Source organism: Salvelinus fontinalis, chromosome 7 (genome assembly GCF_029448725.1).
Source record: "Salvelinus fontinalis isolate EN_2023a chromosome 7, ASM2944872v1, whole genome shotgun sequence".
Lineage (NCBI taxonomy): Eukaryota > Metazoa > Chordata > Actinopteri > Salmoniformes > Salmonidae > Salvelinus > Salvelinus fontinalis.
Window position 1 is genome coordinate 48,827,732 of NC_074671.1, and position 20,161 is coordinate 48,847,892.

A 20,161-nucleotide genomic window follows, 5' to 3' on the forward strand; every position below is an offset into this window, starting at 1 on the left:
CTATTTTTGGTCCTCCAATAATCTGTATCGGTATCGGTGTTGAAAAATCATAATCGGTCAACCTCTAATAGGGAATAAGGTGCCTATTTAGGGAAGAGGAAGAGGGCTCTCGTCAAAAGTAGTGCACTATATGGAATGGGGTGCCATTCGGGATTCAGCCTTGGACAACTCTGCATGCTCTCAGTTTCCCCTTTGACCTTTTTCAAGGGCAACCAACAAACCAAGACTCAGTCAAACACAGAGACTGGATTCTTCTTTCATCTGTTCTGACAGATGTGCTGGGTGTCTGTCTGATGGCCGTACAGTGAGTGTGTGCGCGAGTGCATGCATGTGTATGTGCACGTGTGTGGGTGTGTGTATGGACATTCTGTACAGGACAGATGTGGGAGTTTATGCATTGCTGCGTTAAACTGACATGCCACTTGCCTTTGTTTGTACAGCTTGAGATACCGTTAACTGTGAGATTACAGGCCTGTTCAGTTGTGTGTGCATGTGTGTTAAGCCTTAGGCCTCATTATGTACCAACCAGCTAGCGATCTAGAGCCTCAGAGATAGCAGACCAACATAGTGTCAAAACAAACAGTGATCATAGCAATATTTGTTGCTTTCTTTAAATGAGATAATATTTTAATTGGTACTAGAATGCAATCCAATTGGCATCCGATACCCTGTATAGTTAACTACTTGTCACCAGGGCCTATAGGGCTTTGGTCAAATGTAGTGCACTATATAGAGGATAGACCCTTATGGAAAGATCACATGAATTTCACGTGAACACGTGAAGTGTTCCAAAAACACATGTTTTCATGTGATCACGTGATCTTATGTGAAGTTATTGTGATAACGTGACAACATGTAAAGCGACACTGTGAAACTACATGTGAAACTACACGTGAAACTACACGTGAAAACATGTGATCACACCCCACTGGGCACAGATGTCAATTCGACGTCTATTGCACGTTGGTTCCACGTGTGTGCCCAGTGTGATATAAAGTGTTCCAAAAATACGTTTTCACATGTCAAATCATGTGGTTTTTCTTGAAGGCGGGTGGGATGCAACCACAGTCTAAGACCAGCAAAGTGGCTACTCAATGTTACAGGATGCTACTCCTGTCTCAGCTGTCTTAATCTTAATGATCATCATTATTACTCTGATGGGTCTGTCAGTGAGTCGATCTGCAGTGCTTATCTGAGAATGAAGTCTATTATCAGCCAGGTATTCTCACACCACAGCAGGCTAAAGGTCCAGTTGAAGATCTAGCAATGGCTAATCACGTCATCTAAATTTAACAACACGCCCACCTCAAACAGCATAAGACCCCAATCAGACCCCTGTAGAGAAGGGGTCTAACACTACCTGCACACGACAGTACAGAATATATACAAACCATACAACACCCGTATTCATATTTCGCACACTGTTACCGGGCTGGCGAGGGAAATCACCTCAGTGTCTCTAAGGTCATGAGGTCATAACACTACTAAATCAAATCAAATGTCATTTGTCACATGCTCCGAATACTAGAACCATTCAACGCTGGTCTGACCAATCAGAATCCATGCTTCAAGATTGTTTTGATCACACTGATTGGGAAATGTTCCGGTCAGCCTCAGAGAACAACATCGATATATACGGTGACTCGGTGAGTGAATTTATAAGGAAGCGCATTGGAGATGTTGTACCCACTGTGACTATTAAAACCTACCCTAACCAGAAACTGTGGATGGATGGCATCATTCGCGCAAAACTGAAAGCGTGAACCACCTCATTTAACCATGGAAAGAGGTCTGGGAATATGGCTGAATATAAACAGTAGTTATTCCCTCCGCAAGGCATTCAAACAAGCGAAATGCCGGTACAGGGACAAAGTGGAGACGTAATTCAACGGCTCAGACACCAAGGTCTACAGGAAATCACAGACTACAAAAAGAAGACCAGCCACGTCACGGACACCGACTTCACGCTTCCAGACAAACTAAACGCATTCTTTGCCCGCTTTAAGGATAATACAGTGCCACCGTCACGGCCCGCTAAGCCTCTTAAGGATCGGTGTCCCGCTAGCAGGACAACTTCCAGTGAAACTGGAGGGTGCGTATTTCAAATAAATTCAAATAGTTAGTATTGATTTTAAACATTTAGATACATATAAGTGTCTTATATAGGCTGAAAGCTAAAAATGTTGTTAATCTAACTGCACTGTCTGATTTATAGTAGCTATTACAGCGAAAACATGCCATTCGATTGTTTGAGGACGGCGCCCCACATAAAAATATTTTTCCACCGGCACAGGGTTCATACATTCACATATAAAGATTCAATATTTACTTACTTTTTGAAAATCTTCCTCTGATTTGTCATCCAAAGCGTCCCAGCTATAACATGTAGTGTCGTTTTGTTATATAAAATCCTTCATATTATCCCAAAAAGTCTGTTTAGTTGGCGCCATCAATTGGAGTAATCCACTCGTTCAAAAATCTTCCCCTAAACTGTGTTTCAACAAGTCAAAATACGTTTCTATTTACTCCTCAGACACCGTAAAATGTAATCAAATTATAATATTTTTATAATATTATAATATTTTTAAAATGTATTTTTAAAATGTAATCAAATTATAAGATTTTTATAAGATTTTTTTTAAATCGGAAACCGATTTTAGTAGGTGCGCAACTTCATCATGGCGCACAAAGACACGGATTTCCAAGTGTGTCATCATACAAGAACTGTTATTTCTTATTCGTTTTTGAAGTTACAAGCCTGAAACCTTGAACATAGACTGCTGATACCCTGTGGAAGCCATGGAAATTGAAACCAGGGAGCTATTTTACAATATGAGCTTTCTCTTGCATTTCTAAGAGGATGTCTCTCATTTCTAAGAGGATGGTTTTTCTTTGGATTTTCTCCTACCATATCTATTGTGTTATATTCTCCTACATTATTTAAACATTTCTACAAACTTCAAAGTGTTTTCTTTCCAATGGTACCAAATATATGCATATCCTGGTTTCAGGGCCAGAGCTAAAGGCAGTTTACTTTGGGCACGTCATTCAGGCGGAAATTGAGATTAAAGGGGCCTAGAAGCTAACAAGGAGTGGGCCCCCCTCTCCTTCTCTGTGGACGATGTGAGTAAAACATTTAAACATGTTAACCCTCGCAAAGCTGCTGGTCCAGACAGCATCCCTAGCCGCGTCCTCAGAGCATGCGCAGACAAGCTGCCTGGTGTATTTACGGACATATTCAATTGCTACCTATCCCAGTCTGCTGTCCCCACATGCATCAAGATGGCCACCATTGTTCCTTGTACCCAATAAGGCAAAGATAACTGAACTAAATGACTACCGCCCTGTAGCACTCACTTCTGTCATCATGAAGAGCTTTGAGAGACAAGTCAAGGATCATATCACCTCCACCTTACCGGCCACCCTAGACCTACTTCAGTTTACATACTGCCCCAACAGGTACACAGACGATTCAATCGCCATCAAACTGCATACTGCCCTATCCCATCTGGACAAGAGGGATACCTATGTAAGAATGCTGTTCGTTGATTACAGCTCAGCATTCGATGCTATAGTACCCTCCAAGCTCATCATCAAGTTGGAGGCCCTGGGTCTCAACCCCGCCCTGTGCAATTGGGTCCCGGACTTTTTGACGGGCCGCCCCCAGGTGGTGAAGGTAGGAAACATCTCCACTTCGCTGACCCTCAACACTGGGGCTTCACAAGGTTGCGTGCTTTGCCCCCTCCTGTACTCCCTGTTCACCCATGACTGCGTGGCCATGAACGCCTCCAACTCAATCATCAAGTTTGCAGATGACACAACAGTAGTGGGCTTGATTACCAACAATGACGAGACAGCCTATAGGGAGGAGGTGAGGGCACTCGAAGTGTGGTGTCAGGAAAACTCTCACTCAACGTCAACAAAACAAAGGAGGTGGTTGTGGACTTCAAGAAACAGCAGAGGGAGCACCCCCCAATCCACATCGAAGGGACAGCAGTGGAGAAGGTGGAACGTTTTAAGTTCCTTGGCGTACACATTACAGACAAACTGAAATGGTCCACTTACACAGACAGTGTGGTGAAGTAGGCGCAACAGTACCTCTTCAACCCCAGGAGGCTGAAGAAATTTGGCTTGTCACCCAAAACCCTGTCAAATCTTTACAGAGGCACAATCGAGAGCATCCCGTCGGGCTTGTATGGCAACTGCACTGCCCTCAACTGCAAGGCTCTCCAGAGCGTGGTGCGGTATGCACAATACATCACCGGGGGCAAGCTACCTGCCCTCCATGACACCTACAGCATCCTAAGTCATAGCAAGGCTTAAAAGATCATCAAGGACAACAACCGTCCGAGCCACTTCCTGTTCACACAGCTACCATTCAGAAGGCGAGGTCAGTACAGGTGCATAAAAGCTGAGACCAAGACACTGAAAAACAGCTTTTATCTATCTCAAGGCCATCAGACTGCTAAACAGCAACTCAGAGAGGCTGCTGCCTACATTGAGACCCAATCACTGGCTACTTTAATTAATGGATCACTAGTCACTTTAAACAATGCCACTTTAAATAACGCCATTTTAATAATGTTTACATATCTTACATATCTTACTCATGTTATATGTATACAGTCATGGCCAAAAGTTGTGAGAATGATACAAATACTAATTTCCACAAAGTTTGCTGCTTCAGTCTCTTTAGAATTTTTGTCAGATGTTACCATGGAATACTGAAGTATAATTACAAGAATTCCATAAGTGTCACAGGCTTTTATTGACAATTACATGAAGTTGATGCAAAGCGTTAATATTTGCAGTGTTGACCCTTCTTTTTCAAGACCTCTGCAATCAGCCCTGGCATGCTGTCAATTAACTTCTGGGCCACATCCTGACTTATGGCAGCACATTCTGCATAATCAATGCTTGGAGTTTGTCAGAATTTGTGGAGTTTTGTTTGTCCACCCGCCTCTTTAGGATTGACCATAAGTTCTCAATGGGATTTAGGTCTGTGGAGTTTCCTGGCCATGGACCCAAAATATCAATGTTTTGTACCCCGAGCCACTAAGTTATCACTTTTGCCTTATGGCAAGGTGCTCCATCATGCTGGAAAAGGCATTGTTCGTCACCAAACTGTTCCTGGATGGTTGGGAGAAGTTGTGTTGGAGGATGTGTTGGTACCATTCTTTATTCATGGCTGTGTTCTTAGGCAAAATTGTGAGTGAGTCCACTCCTTTGGCTGAGATGCAACCCCACACATGAATGGTCTCAGGAAGCTTTACTGTTGGCATGACACAGGACTGATGGTAGCGCTCACCTTGTCTTCTCCGGACAAGCTTTTTTCTGGATGCCCCAAACAATTCGTAAAGGGGGTTGATCAGAGAAAATGACTTTACCCCAGTCCTCAGCAGTCCAATCCCTGTACCTTTTGCAGAATATCAGTCTGTCCCTGATGTTTTTCCTGGAGAGAAGTGGCTTCTTTGCTGCCCTTCTTAACACCAGGCCATCCTCCAAAATGCTTTGCCTTTGCGTGCAGATGCACTCACGCCTGCCTGCTGCCATTCCTGATCAAGCTCTTTACTGGTAGTTCCCTGGTCCCGCAGCTGAATCAACTTTAGGAGACGGTCCAGGCGCTTGCTGGACTTTTTGGGGCGCCCTGAAGCCTTCTTCACAACAATTGAACAGCTCTCCTTGACGTTCTTGATGATCCGATAAATGGTTGATTTAGGTGCAATCTTACTGGCAGCAATATCCCTGCCTGTGAAGCACTTTTTGTGCAAAGCAATGATGACGGCACGTGTTTCCTTGCAGGTAACCATGGTTGACAGAGGAAGAACAATGATTCCAAGCACCACCCTCCTTTTGAAGCTTCCATTCTGTTATTCGAACTCAATCAGCATGACAGAGTGATCTCTAGCCTTGTCATCGTCAACACTCACACCTGTGTTAACGAGTGAATCACTGACATGATGTCAGCTGGTCCTTTTGTGGCAGGGCTGAAATGCAGTGGAAATGTTTTTTGGGGATTCAGTTCATTTGCATGGCAAAGAGGGACTTTGCAATGAATTGCAATTCATCTGATCACTCTTCATAACATTCTGGAGTATATGCAAATTGCCATCATTCAAACTGAGGCAGCAGACTTTGTGAAAATTCATATTTGTGTCATTCTCAAAACTTTTGGCCACGACTGTATACTGTATTTTATACCATCTATTGCAGCTTGCCTATGCCGCTCGGCCATCGCTCATCCTTATATTTATATGTACATATTCTCAGTCACCCCGTTAGATTTGTGTGTATTACGTAGTTGTTGGGGAATTGTTAGATTACTTGTTAGATATTACTACACTGTCGGAACTAGAAGCACAAGCATTTCGCTACACTCACATTAACATCTGCTTAACCATGTGTATGTGACCAATAAAATATGATTTGATTTGGTGTGGACCTTACCAGTCTACCACGTCTTATATGAAGGCAAGGGACAACACTCGCATAGCATTTGGTGATTTAAATTTTTTAAACATGGAATTTGACCTCGGGATATTTGATGAGTTAGTGATAGAATCTGATTATATTTGATCCTTGATCCAATTTAGGAAGAAGATTGGAGTGGACTTGATTAGCCTTGATGTTCTGTTCTCTACTTATCAGTGTCCTTCGCATGAGTTCTTAGTATGTTGTTGTGATTTCTGCCCTAGTGTGAGGGATGTAGTCTATACAGTATCGTGTCTCTGACTATGATTAAATTATATGACATGCTATTTTATCAAATCGATTACCTCACGTTTAATTGATTACGTGATTGAATTAAACCATGCAACAATTAAACCATGAATAGCCTGGGGCACCACGGAAGCGTTCATTTATATAGAGATGGAAGACTGGTTTACCCAGCAGAGATCGCCATTGTCCTTTGAAGAATCTTTCTGGTCGTAGTGTTGTAGAGTGGATGCGTTGAAGTGTCCTGTCGTTCTTAGGAGATTGTCTGTTTTTTCTTGGGCCACGTACGTTTACAGCTGAACCTGATCATTCGACTTTTAGGATGTATCACTTATTCTTTAGTGAATAATAGTTAAAAGTTCATACCAAGTTGCCATAATCAGCTCTTGCTGTATTCTGGCTGGTCTAGTCGAAATTCACCATTCCAGCGTGGTGATTTTGTTAGATAGAGTAGTTGTTCAACCATTTGCAACCACAGCTCACACCAGGGTTTGCTTAGTCCAATGTGAATTTAGGTCACGGGGGCTTTTGTACTGGGGAAGAGAAGGATATGTGTAACGGCTGGTGCTCTCCTCATCCTCGGACGAGGTGAGGAGAGAAGGATCTTCAGACCAATACGCAGCATTTGGGAAATAAGCCATCTTTATTATAAATGCGATGGCAACACGAAACGAAACAAAACACTTTCCAAACTACAAAACAAGAAAACGACGTTGACGAAACCTGAACATAAACTTACATAACTAAACATAAACTTACGTACAGGAAACAGACGACATCGAAACGAAACGAAACAAACAAACGCTACAGTCCCATGTGGTACGAACATACATACAGACACAGGAGACAATCACCCACAACGAACACTGTGACAACGCCTACCTAAATATGACTCTTAATTAGAGGAACGCCAAACACCTGCCTCTAATTAAGAGCCATACCAGGTAACCCAAAACCAACACAGAAACAGAAAACATAGAATGCCCACCCAACCTCACGTCCTGACCAACTAACACACATAACAACTAACATAAATAGGTCAGGAACGTGACATTACCCCCCCCACAAGGTGCGAACTCCGGACGCACCAGCACAAAGTCTAGGGGAGGGTCTGGGTGGGCATCTAACCACGGTGGTGGCTCAGGCTCCGGGCGAGGTCCCCACCCCACCATAATCCATCCTAGCTTCCTCCCTCCAAGTATGTCCACCCTCTTTTTACTCCCACAAAATCCTCCTAATAACATCACTAATAAGGAACGCACCGGGACAGAGAGATAAATCAAGACAGAGGGATAGATAAGAATATAGAGGTAGATGAAGATAGAGAGGGAGATCAGGATAGAGGGGCAACTCCGGACTGAAAGGCAGCTCCGGACAGAGAGACAGCTCTGGACTGATGGGCAGTTCTGGGTATCTAGCCTTTTCAGGCTGAAGGGCAGCTCATGGCTGACTGACGAATCTCGACGCTCATGGCTGGCTGACGGCTCTCGACGCTCATGGCAGGCTGATGGCTCTCGACGCTCATGGCAGGCTGACGGCTCTCGACGCTCATGGCAGGCTGACGGCTCTCGACGCTCATGGCAGGCTGACGGCTCTCGACGCTCATGGCAGGCTGACGGCTCTCGACGCTCATGGCAGGCTGACGGCTCTCGACGCTCATGGCGCTCTGACGGCTCTGGCTGCTCATGGCGCTCTGACGGCTCTGGCTGCTCATGGCTCTCTGACGGCTCTGGCTGCTCATGGCTCTCTGACGGCTCGGGCTGCTCATGGCTCTCTGACGGCTCTGGCTGCTCATGGCTCTCTGGCGGCTCTGGCAGATCCTGTCTGGTTGGCGGCTCTGGCAGATCCTGTCTGGTTGGCGGCTCTGGCAGATCCTGTCTGGTTGGCGGCTCTGGCAGATCCTGTCTGGTTGGCGGCTCTGGCAGATCCTGTCTGGTTGGCGGCTCTGGCAGATCCTGTCTGGCTGACGGCTCTAGCGGCTCATGGCAGACGGGCGGCTTTGCAGGCTCATGGCAGACGGGCGGCTTTGCAGGCTCATGGCAGACGGATGGCTCAGACGGCGCTGGGGAGACGGATGGCTCAGATGGCGCTGGGGAGACGGATGGCTCAGATGGCGCTGGGGAGACGGATGGCTCAGATGGCGCTGGGGAGACGGATGGCTCAGATGGCGCTGGGGAGACGGATGGCTCAGATGGCGCTGGGGAGACGGATGGCTCTGGCCGGATACGGTGCACTGTAGACCTGGTGCGTGGTGCCGGAACTGGAGGCACCGTGCTAATGACAAGCACCTTCCTACTAGTGCGGGGAGCAGGGACAGGGCACACTGTACTCTCAAAGCCTACTCTATCCCTGATGCGAGGTACCGGCACTGGTGACACCGGGCTGAGGACAAGCACATCAGGATTAGTAGGGGGAGAAGATACAGTGTGTTCAGGGCTCTGGAGACGCACAGGTGGCTTAGTGCGTGGTGCCGGAACTGGAGGCACCGGGCTAGATACACGCACTACAGGGAGAGTGCGTGGAGGAGGAACAGGGCTCAGGATACGCACTGGTAGCCTAGTGCGTAGTGTAGACACTGTAGGTACTAGGCTGGGGCGGGGAGGTGGTGCCGGAAATACCGGACCGTGGAGGCGTACTGGCACTCTTGAGCATTGAACCCGCCCAACCTTACCTGGTTGAATGCTCCCGGTCGCCCGACCAGTGCGAGGAGGTGGAATAACCCGCACCGGCCTATGTAGGCGAACCGGGGAAACCATGCGTAAGGCCGGTGCCATGTATGCCGGCCCGAGGAGACGCACTGGAGACCAGACGCGTTGAGCCGGCCTCATGACACCTGGCTCAATACTCAATCTAGCCCTACCAGTGCGGGGAGGTGGAATAACCCGCACTGGGCTATGCACACGTACAGGAGACACCGTGCGCTCTACTGCGTAACACGGCGCCTGCCCGTACTCCCGCTCTCCACGGTAAGCCTGGGAAGTGGGCGCAGGTCTCCTACCTGCCCTTGGCCCACTACCTCCTAGCCCCCCCCCAAGAAATTTTTGGGAATTACTTACGGGCTTTTCGGGCTTCCGTGCCAGACGCGTTCCCTCATAGCTCCGGTTCCTCTCTCCGGTAGCCTCTGCACTCCCCAGTGCCTCCAGCTGCTCCCATGGCTTTTCGGGCTTCCAGCCACGTCTCCTATCTGCCTCCTTAAACCACCGCTCCTGGGCTTTAGCTGCCTCCCTCTCTTCCTGAGAACGGCGATTTTCTCCTGCCTTAGCCCAGGGACCTTCTCCATTCATTATCTGCTCCCAAGTCCAGAAATCCTTGTTTTCCCGACCCTTTCTCCGTCGACTCCGCTGCTTGGCTCTGGAGTGGTGGGTGATTCTGTAACGGCTGGTGCTCTCCTCATCCTCGGACGAGGTGAGGAGAGAAGGATCTTCAGACCAATACGCAGCATTTGGGAAATAAGCCATCTTTATTATAAATGCGATGGCAACACGAAACGAAACAAAACACTTTCCAAACTACAAAACAAGAAAACGACGTTGACGAAACCTGAACATAAACTTACATAACTAAACATAAACTTACGTACAGGAAACAGACGACATCGAAACGAAACGAAACAAACAAACGCTACAGTCCCATGTGGTACGAACATACATACAGACACAGGAGACAATCACCCACAACGAACACTGTGACAACGCCTACCTAAATATGACTCTTAATTAGAGGAACGCCAAACACCTGCCTCTAATTAAGAGCCATACCAGGTAACCCAAAACCAACACAGAAACAGAAAACATAGAATGCCCACCCAACCTCACGTCCTGACCAACTAACACACATAACAACTAACATAAATAGGTCAGGAACGTGACAATATGTTTCATCCCTCTCCAACCAAAATCTGTTCACTTGGGCGTGGGCACTGAGTGAGCATAAGTTTACTTATGAAAACAATTATCTCATTTAGGAGATAAAATCACATTTCATCTTCTCACAAATAGTTTAATCTTTAAACATTTAAATTGCACAACAATTCCATGTGAATCTGATAACTAGAATGTGTAGACTTTCCAAGATTCAATTTATGTCGTCCTATCATCAGATATAATGTCCCAGACAACAACTGATCTGACATCATATTCTTTAAGTATCAACTGACACTTTCAACTGGTTGAGAAAGGTAAATATTGTTCCATTCCCCAACCTTTTGATGTTACCATACTTTCTATGTGGTATCACAGGGCTTTCCAAGAGTCCATTCTGTAGAGTGGAGAGAAAAGGGGGAAAGGTATTTATGGGGGGGGGGATCATAAACCTCACCCAACAGGGAAACGTCATGACAACAATGTCCCTAAGGGGCAATTCATTTTAAAAGCTCCTATGCCCTTTAGGGCCACCATATCTATTGTCTAATAGGAAGGCGAGTTGTTCATTAGATATACTTACCTGTACTAAACAGCTGTGTTTTGTGAACAGTTCTTATTAGAATACTGTGTTGGTGCTCCTAATTTTGTGTGTCATGCTATCCAATTGGTTGACTCACTCACTGTTAGAATGAATATGTTTCCACCTCCCAAAAATGTTTGGGTTTTTATAAGAGCCTGTCTCCCCTCATCCCCTCTACTTTTCTCCCTCCTGTTGTTGACCGTAGGAGCCAACTCAAACAGTCAAGGCGGTGATTTCACCAATAATGATGGTGACGAAGACAAAGGTATTTTTCTGTCTTTTTCCATTTTTGACCCCAAAAAAAGAAAAGCCTGATATTCGTGCATGTACAAAACTATTTATAGATACATTTTTTGTGAATTTTTTTGTTTATTTTTTCTCTCTCTTTTTAACCCTTGAAGTGCGTATCAATGGGCACCTCTGGGATCTTCCTTTTTTAACAACCTCTTTCCTCTTTGGAGATGCAGATCATAATTTACAGCGAATCAGAAGGTCGTGTACTAAGGGTGAAAGGTCACCTCTAAATGGGGAATGAGGTGTACGCTCCAATAGTCACCACTTACAAAAATCTCCCCCCTCACTCCCCCTTTGCTGCAAAGTGAAAGATGTTAAATTGAAACTCTGCATGTATATTCTCTGGCCTCCTCGGAGGTGAAGTTATTAAATAGTCATGTTTTCCCTTTAGTTTATTTTCTTCTTTCTTTTTCTTCATTGCTCGGTGAAGCATGACCACTACACTAACCCACGTTTGTTCAGTTTTGACAGTTGGAAACCTTGTTCATTTGTAACTCTGTCAAAATCTATGTCATCTGTTTTCTGCTCGCTTTCTTGTGCATGGTACTATTAACCCAAAATGGTGGTTCGATTGTGTCTCTCTAAAGATCTGGGGATGGCTAGGAGATGAGTGAAAGCACTGGGGAAAGGTTTCAGTGATGTTAAGGCACAGGTTGCCTTCATGGTTTTACAATCAAAGGGCAGAGCGCTGACATTTCTAGATCACTGTGCTACGACGGTTGACGTTCTCTTTCTCAAAAGCTGCAACACTAGAAAGTGCCCTTTTTTATCTCCTCAGTACATACCAGGCTTTATCTAGGCATTTTCTACCTCTCAATGATGTACTGTAAAAAAAATACATCCAGATTGCCTTCTTATAGCCGCCTTGATGATGTGAAATGGTAATAGGCTTAGATAGGTAGGAGTGAAAGCTGTGAATAAGGTTCACCTTAAAATCCTTATTAGGGGAGATTACTAAAAGGGCATGTGGTGTGCATTACCTTTTCTTCATAACCTTTTTCTCTTGGCATTATCAGATATGTTTCTTTCTTCTTTTTGTTCCCCCTCAGAAATGGTCAAATGGTTTTCCAGAAAGATCTATTGTAACCTTTAGAATCTACTGATCATTACCACGAATGCATTTATGACTGTTTTCTCAATGTGTATTGTCTGATCAGCTGGGTGAGAATCTATCTCTCGGTGTGTACTTGTGTGTACAGCTACACCATGTTAACTAAACGTTCAGACTAACTAAACGTGCCTGGATTTGAAGAACTACTGCCGTGCTGTGTCAAACCCACACCTGTGTTTTCAGGAGTGCTACGACCAGTGCAGGCGGAGGATCGATGCTCACTGACTGTTTGAACGTCTGCCCTGGTGATGAATTACACCCCCCCCCCCCCAGTTTCCCTGAGGTTATAACCCTGCTGCCATAGAGTACAGTGCTGCAGAACAGAGACACCTGACGTATTTCCATGCACGAGCACACACACTGGCGCATGGGATCGGACGCACGCGCACATGCGCGCACAGGCACACTGACGCACGGAAAGGACACGCACGCATGCACACCTCGCTCACAGCACAGCAATGCAGCTCACCGAGTCCCTCCTTCCTCTAACTCCCACCTCCTCTGCTGCAGTTCCCTCGCTAAAAACACTCACCTCAGGCTTAAATGAGATAGAAGCGTATTCCTATTCTCTTGGAAGTTTTAAATGGCTGCATTTGAAAACCGTTGTTTTGCTTTTGCCCTCAAGGAAACTTTGAAATGAGCGATCAAATATATCCTTATTATTTCATGACTTAGTTTGGAGTAAGAAAGGGTATTATTTGAAATGTCTCTGTAATTGAGACCATGTCTAAGTACATTAGAGGTGTGGGGTGTGTACGTACGTACTTCAATACTCTATAGTGTGGTAGCTAATATAATGCCTTTGCGACATCTGACACTAAGCTTTCATTTTGGAATTCCTCTTCTGTTTTCCTTGACAGGTCTCTGTATGGAACATGGAGACGTGTGTAGAGATTGTGTTAAAGCGAGATCGTATCCATTAGGCACCAAACTGGGAAAAAAACGTACTGAAACAGGGAGGGATTACCTTAACTTGTCCAATAAGAAACACTAGTTAACGGTTGCGAAACATTTTTGCTACAATGTCCTCTCATGATTACGACCCAGCTCTATCAAACAGGAACAGGAAGAGTGACCAGCTACTTCCTGTCTGACTGTGGGGTTGGAGGAGTTCACTGTTCCCATTAACTGCCGTCTTCCAACCCTCCATCCCTCCCTTTCATCCCTCTATCCCATTACTAACACTTGGAAAATGCTGAAACCAATGGAAAATTCTGATGACCCCCCCCCCTACTCGATCCCTCCCTTCTCCCCCTTTCTCCCACCTCTCCCTCTCTCCCTACTCTCCCTCGCCCTCCTCTCCCTCCTCTCACCCCTCTCCCTCCCTCCCACCTCTCCCTCCTTCCCACACCATGTAGAGATGAGTAATGTGTGCGGCGCCGCTGTGCCCGTGGAGGAATATATTATCCCCCCGGCCCGGTGTGGCAGTGATGAATATCTAGGGCATGCTCACTGCAGACTCACCCAGCCAGGCAGCTCTCAGCTAGGCAGCTCCATGCAGCTCCTCTACAGAGAGAATAGAGAGAGAGAGAGAGGTGTTCTCTTCTCTCTTCTCTCTCTCTCTTTCATGGTGCTCTCTCTCCCTCATCTCTGTCTCCATTCTCTCTTCCCTATCCCTCTCTCTCTCTCTCTCTCTCTATTTCTCTGTTTTAAGTGCACTGCAGTGACCGGATGGGGACACGCTGGGACAAGGAGACCCTAAGACGACCCCTTCCCGAAAAGATCAAAAATTAAAACCATGCTCCTAAAAATCTGTCATGGTCTTTTGGAATGGATCAAAGTTGCTTCTCTGTCTTAATATCCTCCAGTTCAACCTCCCCAGAGCAAGTCAACATTCGAGATGTAGAGTGACAGCCAATTTGCCTTCTATGTTCGATCGAAGGCCCGCCAAATTCCATCTCAGAACATAGAACTCAGAGCTTTAAAGAAGAGCCTGCATCAGATCAGTATCTGTTTTAGACTGGAGCCACGGACCACTTTATGTACTGCCCCTATTGTTTAATGTGCATCTGGAATGTTCCACATGGTTTCAGCAGCTCCTATCCTACCAACGAACACAAGTAAGAACCTCAGCGTGGAATGGAGAAAGTGGCCCGTTAAATAAGTTAGAAGATATGAGTTAGTTACCCTTCCTCCAACTCGTCTCGTCGACCCAGTCTATCTGTGAAGTGCACTGTATTTGGCCGCCTGCCCAAGAGGAGTGTGGCGGAGGTGAAGGGGGGGGTCCTTCTCAAGAAGGCCTCGGCCGCGACAGCAGACTGCAGGCTACACACTGCACAGGCTAGGCTGGTGCTAATAGATACATTCACATTGTCGTAGCACTAGGCGCCCACTCAGAACACAGCGGAGATTAATTACCACTGTGGGTTGTATTTCACCTCTCCTTTCTATATATTGGTGGGGTTTTTTTGCAGAGGAGGGGAAGCGATATAAACACACGCACGCATGGCACGCACACAAGCGTACACATACACACCCACACACACTCAGCTGAGCTCCAATGCAAGGCAGTCGTCTGTCTGCCCATAGGCCCTGCTACTCACTGCCAAGCCTGCGGAGGCAGAAGCAATGTGACCTAGAGGCCAGCCAGGCAGCTGGCCCGCCCCCTTTGCAGCAGCAGCCAATGGCGGATGCAACAGAAACCAATAATCGAAGTGTACTGAGAAGGCCTTGGTTGAATACCAATTACATAGTTCGAGTCATGGCTGGGTAAACCCTGACTTGTTCAGCCCGCTGCTTGCTTCCATGACCAATAGTTTGGCCCCTGCAACACTAGACCAAGTGGAATCTTATTTATTTAGAATTCCATGGTTTGAAATAGCATTGCAGTACACACACACGTTTACATCGCTGTACACGCTGACTAACATTATTTCACTCATACTCACACTGAGGATCATCATACATACTCCAAAATACATTGGTGAGTCACACATACGCACACTCACATTGACTGTTATCCAATCCTGTGGAGGGGCCGTGCTATGATTTTCCATCGTTGATGCTCTCATCCTTGGTGACATTTTGAAGAATTACATAGAGCCCTGATGATATGGTCACGGATGATGTATAGCCGCACTTGTTCAGCCAGTGTAGTAGATATTTGCGAGATACACTACAAGGTCAAAGGTTTGTGGACACCTGCTCATCGAACATCTCATTCCAAAATCATGGGCATTAATATGGAGTTGGTCCCCCCTTTTCTGCTATAACAGCCTCTACTCTTCTGAAAATGCTTTCCACTAGATGTTGGAACATTGCTGTGGGGACTTGCTTTCATTCAGCCACAAGAGCATTAGTGAGGCCGGTCACTGATGCTGGATAATTAGGTCTGGTTGGCAGTTGGCGTTCCAGTTCATCCCAAATGTGTTCGATGTTCTTGTGTTCAGGGATCTTCACACCTTCACTGGAACTAAGGGGCCTAGCCGAAAACCACGAGAAACAGCCCCAGACCATTATTTCTCCTCCACCAAACTTTACAGTTAGCACTATGCATTCCGGCAGCTAGTGTTCTCCTGGCATCCGCCAAACCCAGATTTGTCCGTCGGACTGCCAGATGATGGAGCATGATTAATTACGACAGAGAAAGCGTTTCCACTGCTTCAAGAGTCCAATGGCGGCGAGCTTTACACCACTCTAGCTGAAGCTTGGCATTGCACGTGGTGATCTTAGGCTTGTGTGAGGCTGCTCGGCCATGGAAACTCATTTTATGAAGCTCCAGACAAACCGTTATTGTGCTGACGTTGCTTCCAGAGCCAGTTTGGAACTCGGTAGGGAGTGTTGCGACCGAGGACACATGATTTTTACTCGCTAAGCGCTTCAGCACTTGGCGGTCACGTTCTGTGAGCTTGTGTGGCCTACCAATACAAGGCCGTTGTTGCTCCTTGACGTTTCCACTTCACAATAGCAGCACTTACAGTTGACCAGCTCTAGCACGGCAGAAATGTTTCCAACTGACTTGTTGGATAGGTGGTATCCTATGACGGTGCCCCGTTGAAAGTCACTGAGCTCTTCAGTAATGCCATTTTACTGGCAACGTTTGTCTATGGAGATTGCATGGCTGTGTGCTCGATTTTATACACCTGTCAGCAATGGGTGTGGCTGATATAGCCGAATCCACTAATTTGAAGGGGCGTCCACATACTTTCGCATATACAGTGGATTTGGAAAGCATTCAGACCCCTTTCCCTTTTCCACATTTTGTTACGTTACAGCCTTATTCTAAAATGTATTAAATAAAATAAAAAATAATAATCAATCTACACACAATACCCCATAATGATAAAGCGAAAACAGGTTTTTAGAAATGTTTGCAAATGTAAAAAAAAACAGAAATACCTTATTTACATAAGTATTCAGACCATTTGTTATGAGACTCGAAATTGAGCTCAGGTGCATCCTGTTTCCATTGATCATCCTTGAGATGTTTCTACAAATTGATTGGAGTCCACCTGTGGTAAATTCAATTGATTGGACATGATTTGGAAAGGCACATATAAGCTACCTTTATCCGAGACAGGATTGTGTCGAGGCACAGATCTGGGGAAGGGTACCAAAACATTTCTGCAGCAACGAAGTTCCCCAAGAACACAGTGGCCTCATCATTCTTAAATAGAAGAAGTTTGAAACCACCAAGACTCTTCCTAGAGCTGGGTGCCTGGCCAAACTGAGCAATCTGGGGAGATGGGTCTTGGTCAGGGAGGTCACCAAGAACCTGATCGTCACTCTGACAGAGCTCCAGAGTTCCTCTGTGGAGATGGGAGAACCTTCCAGAAGGACAACCATCTGCAGCACTCCACCAATCAGGCTTTTATGGTAAATTGGCTGACGGACAATGAAAGGCACATGACAGCCTGCTTGGAGTTTGCCAAAAGGCACCTAAAGCACCTATGGTGGTGGCAGCATCATGCTGTGGGGTGGTTTTTCAGCGGCAGGGACTGGGAGACTAGTCAGGATCGAGGGAAAGAAGAACAGAGCAAAATACAGAGAGATCCTTGATGAAAACCTTCTCCGGAGCGCTCAGGACCTCAGACTGGGGTGAAGGTTCAACTTCCAACAGGACAACGACGCTAAGCACACAGCCAAGACAAAGTAGAAGTGGCTTCGGGGCAAGTCTTTGAATGTCCTTGAGTGGCACAAAAAAATTCTAAAAAACTGTTTTACTTTGTCGGTGTGGAGTATTTTGTGTAGATTGATGAAGGGAAAAAACAATAAATCCATTTTAGAATAAGGCTGTAACGTAACAAAATGTGTAAAAAGTCAGGGGGTCTGAGTACTTTCCGAATGCACTGTAAATTGAGGTTTAGATAAGGTTGGTTTGCACTGTATAGTATTTCTACCCAGAGGCTACACCTTTAATTGTTTGTGTTGAAGTAAGGAATTCCTTGAAAATCCCTCCTTCCCCAAATCATTGTTTTCTCCACCAACTCATTGATTCTCCACCATGTCCTAAGCAGGTAGAATGTGAAAAGCAGTGGTAGAATGTTGAGCTATGACTTCTGCGACGCTGGACCCATAGGAATCAACTATAAGTCATTGAACAACACCCTATTGAGGCCTGTGACTGCTGGCTGCCCTGACTTGTGATTTATCCTACTAGCAGGCTGGTTGTTTGTGGAACATGATATCCCTCTCCAATCTTCTCTCATGCTAAGGCTCTACCCTCTTAATTTATAATCAACTCCTACACATGTACTAATCACCAGCTGTAATCAGAACTAGAGTAGGGAAGTTCCAAAATAAAGTACTCACCCTGCCTAATTGTACTGTAGCAGTCATGTTTGGCCGTGTCTCAAATTACACACTATTCCCTATATACGGACTCTGTTCAAAAGTGGAGCACTATATAGGAAACATGGTGTCATTTGGGAAACAGTCCTTGTGTGTTGGTATAACTCCAAGAACATAGACCCTGATATCTGCAGAATGATGCCGCTATCACATATCTCAAATGGCAAGTTTCCCCTCGTACAGTATTTCCAATACTACAGTACTTACAGTGGACCTATCTCGTCCAATAGCGTTTACATATGACACCCACTTTGAACTACCAATATACCATTGGCCTGCTGATTTAATTTTTTTTAAAAACAAACGTATGCATCCAAAGTAAAGGATGTGGCTGGCTCCTTCCTAACCAACCAAATGACGCCCTATTCCCTGCGTAGGAGCCTGCACTACTTTTGATAAAGGTTCATTGGGCGATGGTCAAAAGTAGGGCACTATAAAGGGAACAGGGTGCCATTTGGTGCATACTGCCAGACTCGGTGTTATCTACAGGCGCTCATGCTCGTTGCTCTTCTTTCCAGACATCCATGATGAGAACGGGCTGAAGCCGGTCATGGTGTACATCCATGGTGGATCCTACATGGAGGGAACGGGGAACATGATCGACGGGAGTATCCTGGCGAGCTACGGAAACGTCATCGTAATCACCATAAACTACAGGCTCGGAGTGTTAGGTAAGTCACAGCATAACATTTGGGTTTTCTTAGCGCTTTGTGTTGTGAATTCTATGGATTGATGGATTCGTCCATGTTGTGCGTTTGATGTGTGTTTTGGTTGGCTGCAGTACTGTAAGTGCTGGCGATTAAAATTGTGAGGTTTATGTGGTATAATTTGTATTTTCAAAATGTGTATTCTTTGTAAAATTATATTGGATTGTAATTCAGTATTTTCCCAACTGATGGCACAGCAGGAAATAAACCCATACAAATTGAATGGGGAATAAAAAAGTAGAGAATTTTTAGATTTTGTTTTTACTTCTACCTGATTTGGCAGAAGTTGACATCTCAGATAAGATTGCTCTAATAGTACAAGAGAGGAGAATGTGATGGTAGGAGAAGAGAATATTTATAATAGGAGAGGTTTCTGGTAAAACAACGTTAAATGTTCCGACATGGAATTAAGCTATTTTCCCCCAGCATATCAACTCCTGTAACTCCAGTATGAACTCTGGGGACGATGGTGTCGGAGAGGTTATCAAGCTGATAGGCTTTGTCATCCCAGTCCATAGTGATACTGTGCATGTTTTAGCAAATTATACTAGACCTACGAATTGGAAGACATCCAAACACTCAAGCTATACTGTCTTGAATATACTGTGTGGGCGCACATTATGCTTTGTTCATGGATCTATTTTTACCAACAGCTATATTAGTCAGAAGCATCAGCAAGATTCATCCATGTCTATTTTCTAAATCCACTGTACAGTACATTTCGCAGTTCTTTCTGCAGTGTTCGGATAAACTCCTAATCTCGTCCACCAGCCGTCTCTGTCTCTGTCACACCTCTCCGTCTATGAGTACTACACCTCGCTGTCTACACACGGTAACAGTTGAGCCTGGGGACGAGCTGAGACTAAACCTGGTAGTTTCATGGAGGCCAAGATGCTGAAGTGTTGTTAAGCCCGTAAGAAAACCAAAGCTACATCCACGGTGTTCATTTCCTGTTCACACCACGGTATCCGCTGCTGCTCTGCTTTCCATTTACTATAAAGCTGAGCTGTCTGCACCGCTCGCTATATTTAGCTTCGCGATTGAGAGCCAGGGGGAAAAGGTGTTCTGGAAAAGTATGCACTGCGGAGGAGAGAAGAAA

General features: G+C 45.5%; 1 protein-coding gene across 2 annotated transcripts in view; it reads left to right on the top strand.

Moving 5' to 3' along the window:
- LOC129859578 (neuroligin-4, X-linked-like) overlaps positions 1 to 20,161 on the top strand; it is a 76,800-nt gene that overhangs the window by 11,993 nt on the left and 44,646 nt on the right. Inside the window, exons 3-4 of one of the 2 annotated variants that reach the window (XM_055929506.1) lie at positions 11,366 to 11,425; positions 18,874 to 19,026. In XM_055929506.1, the coding sequence (XP_055785481.1) occupies positions 11,366 to 11,425; positions 18,874 to 19,026 (213 nt within the window). The remainder of the gene's footprint in view (positions 1 to 11,365; positions 11,426 to 18,873; positions 19,027 to 20,161) is intronic. The other variant, XM_055929507.1, reaches the window with a different exon arrangement.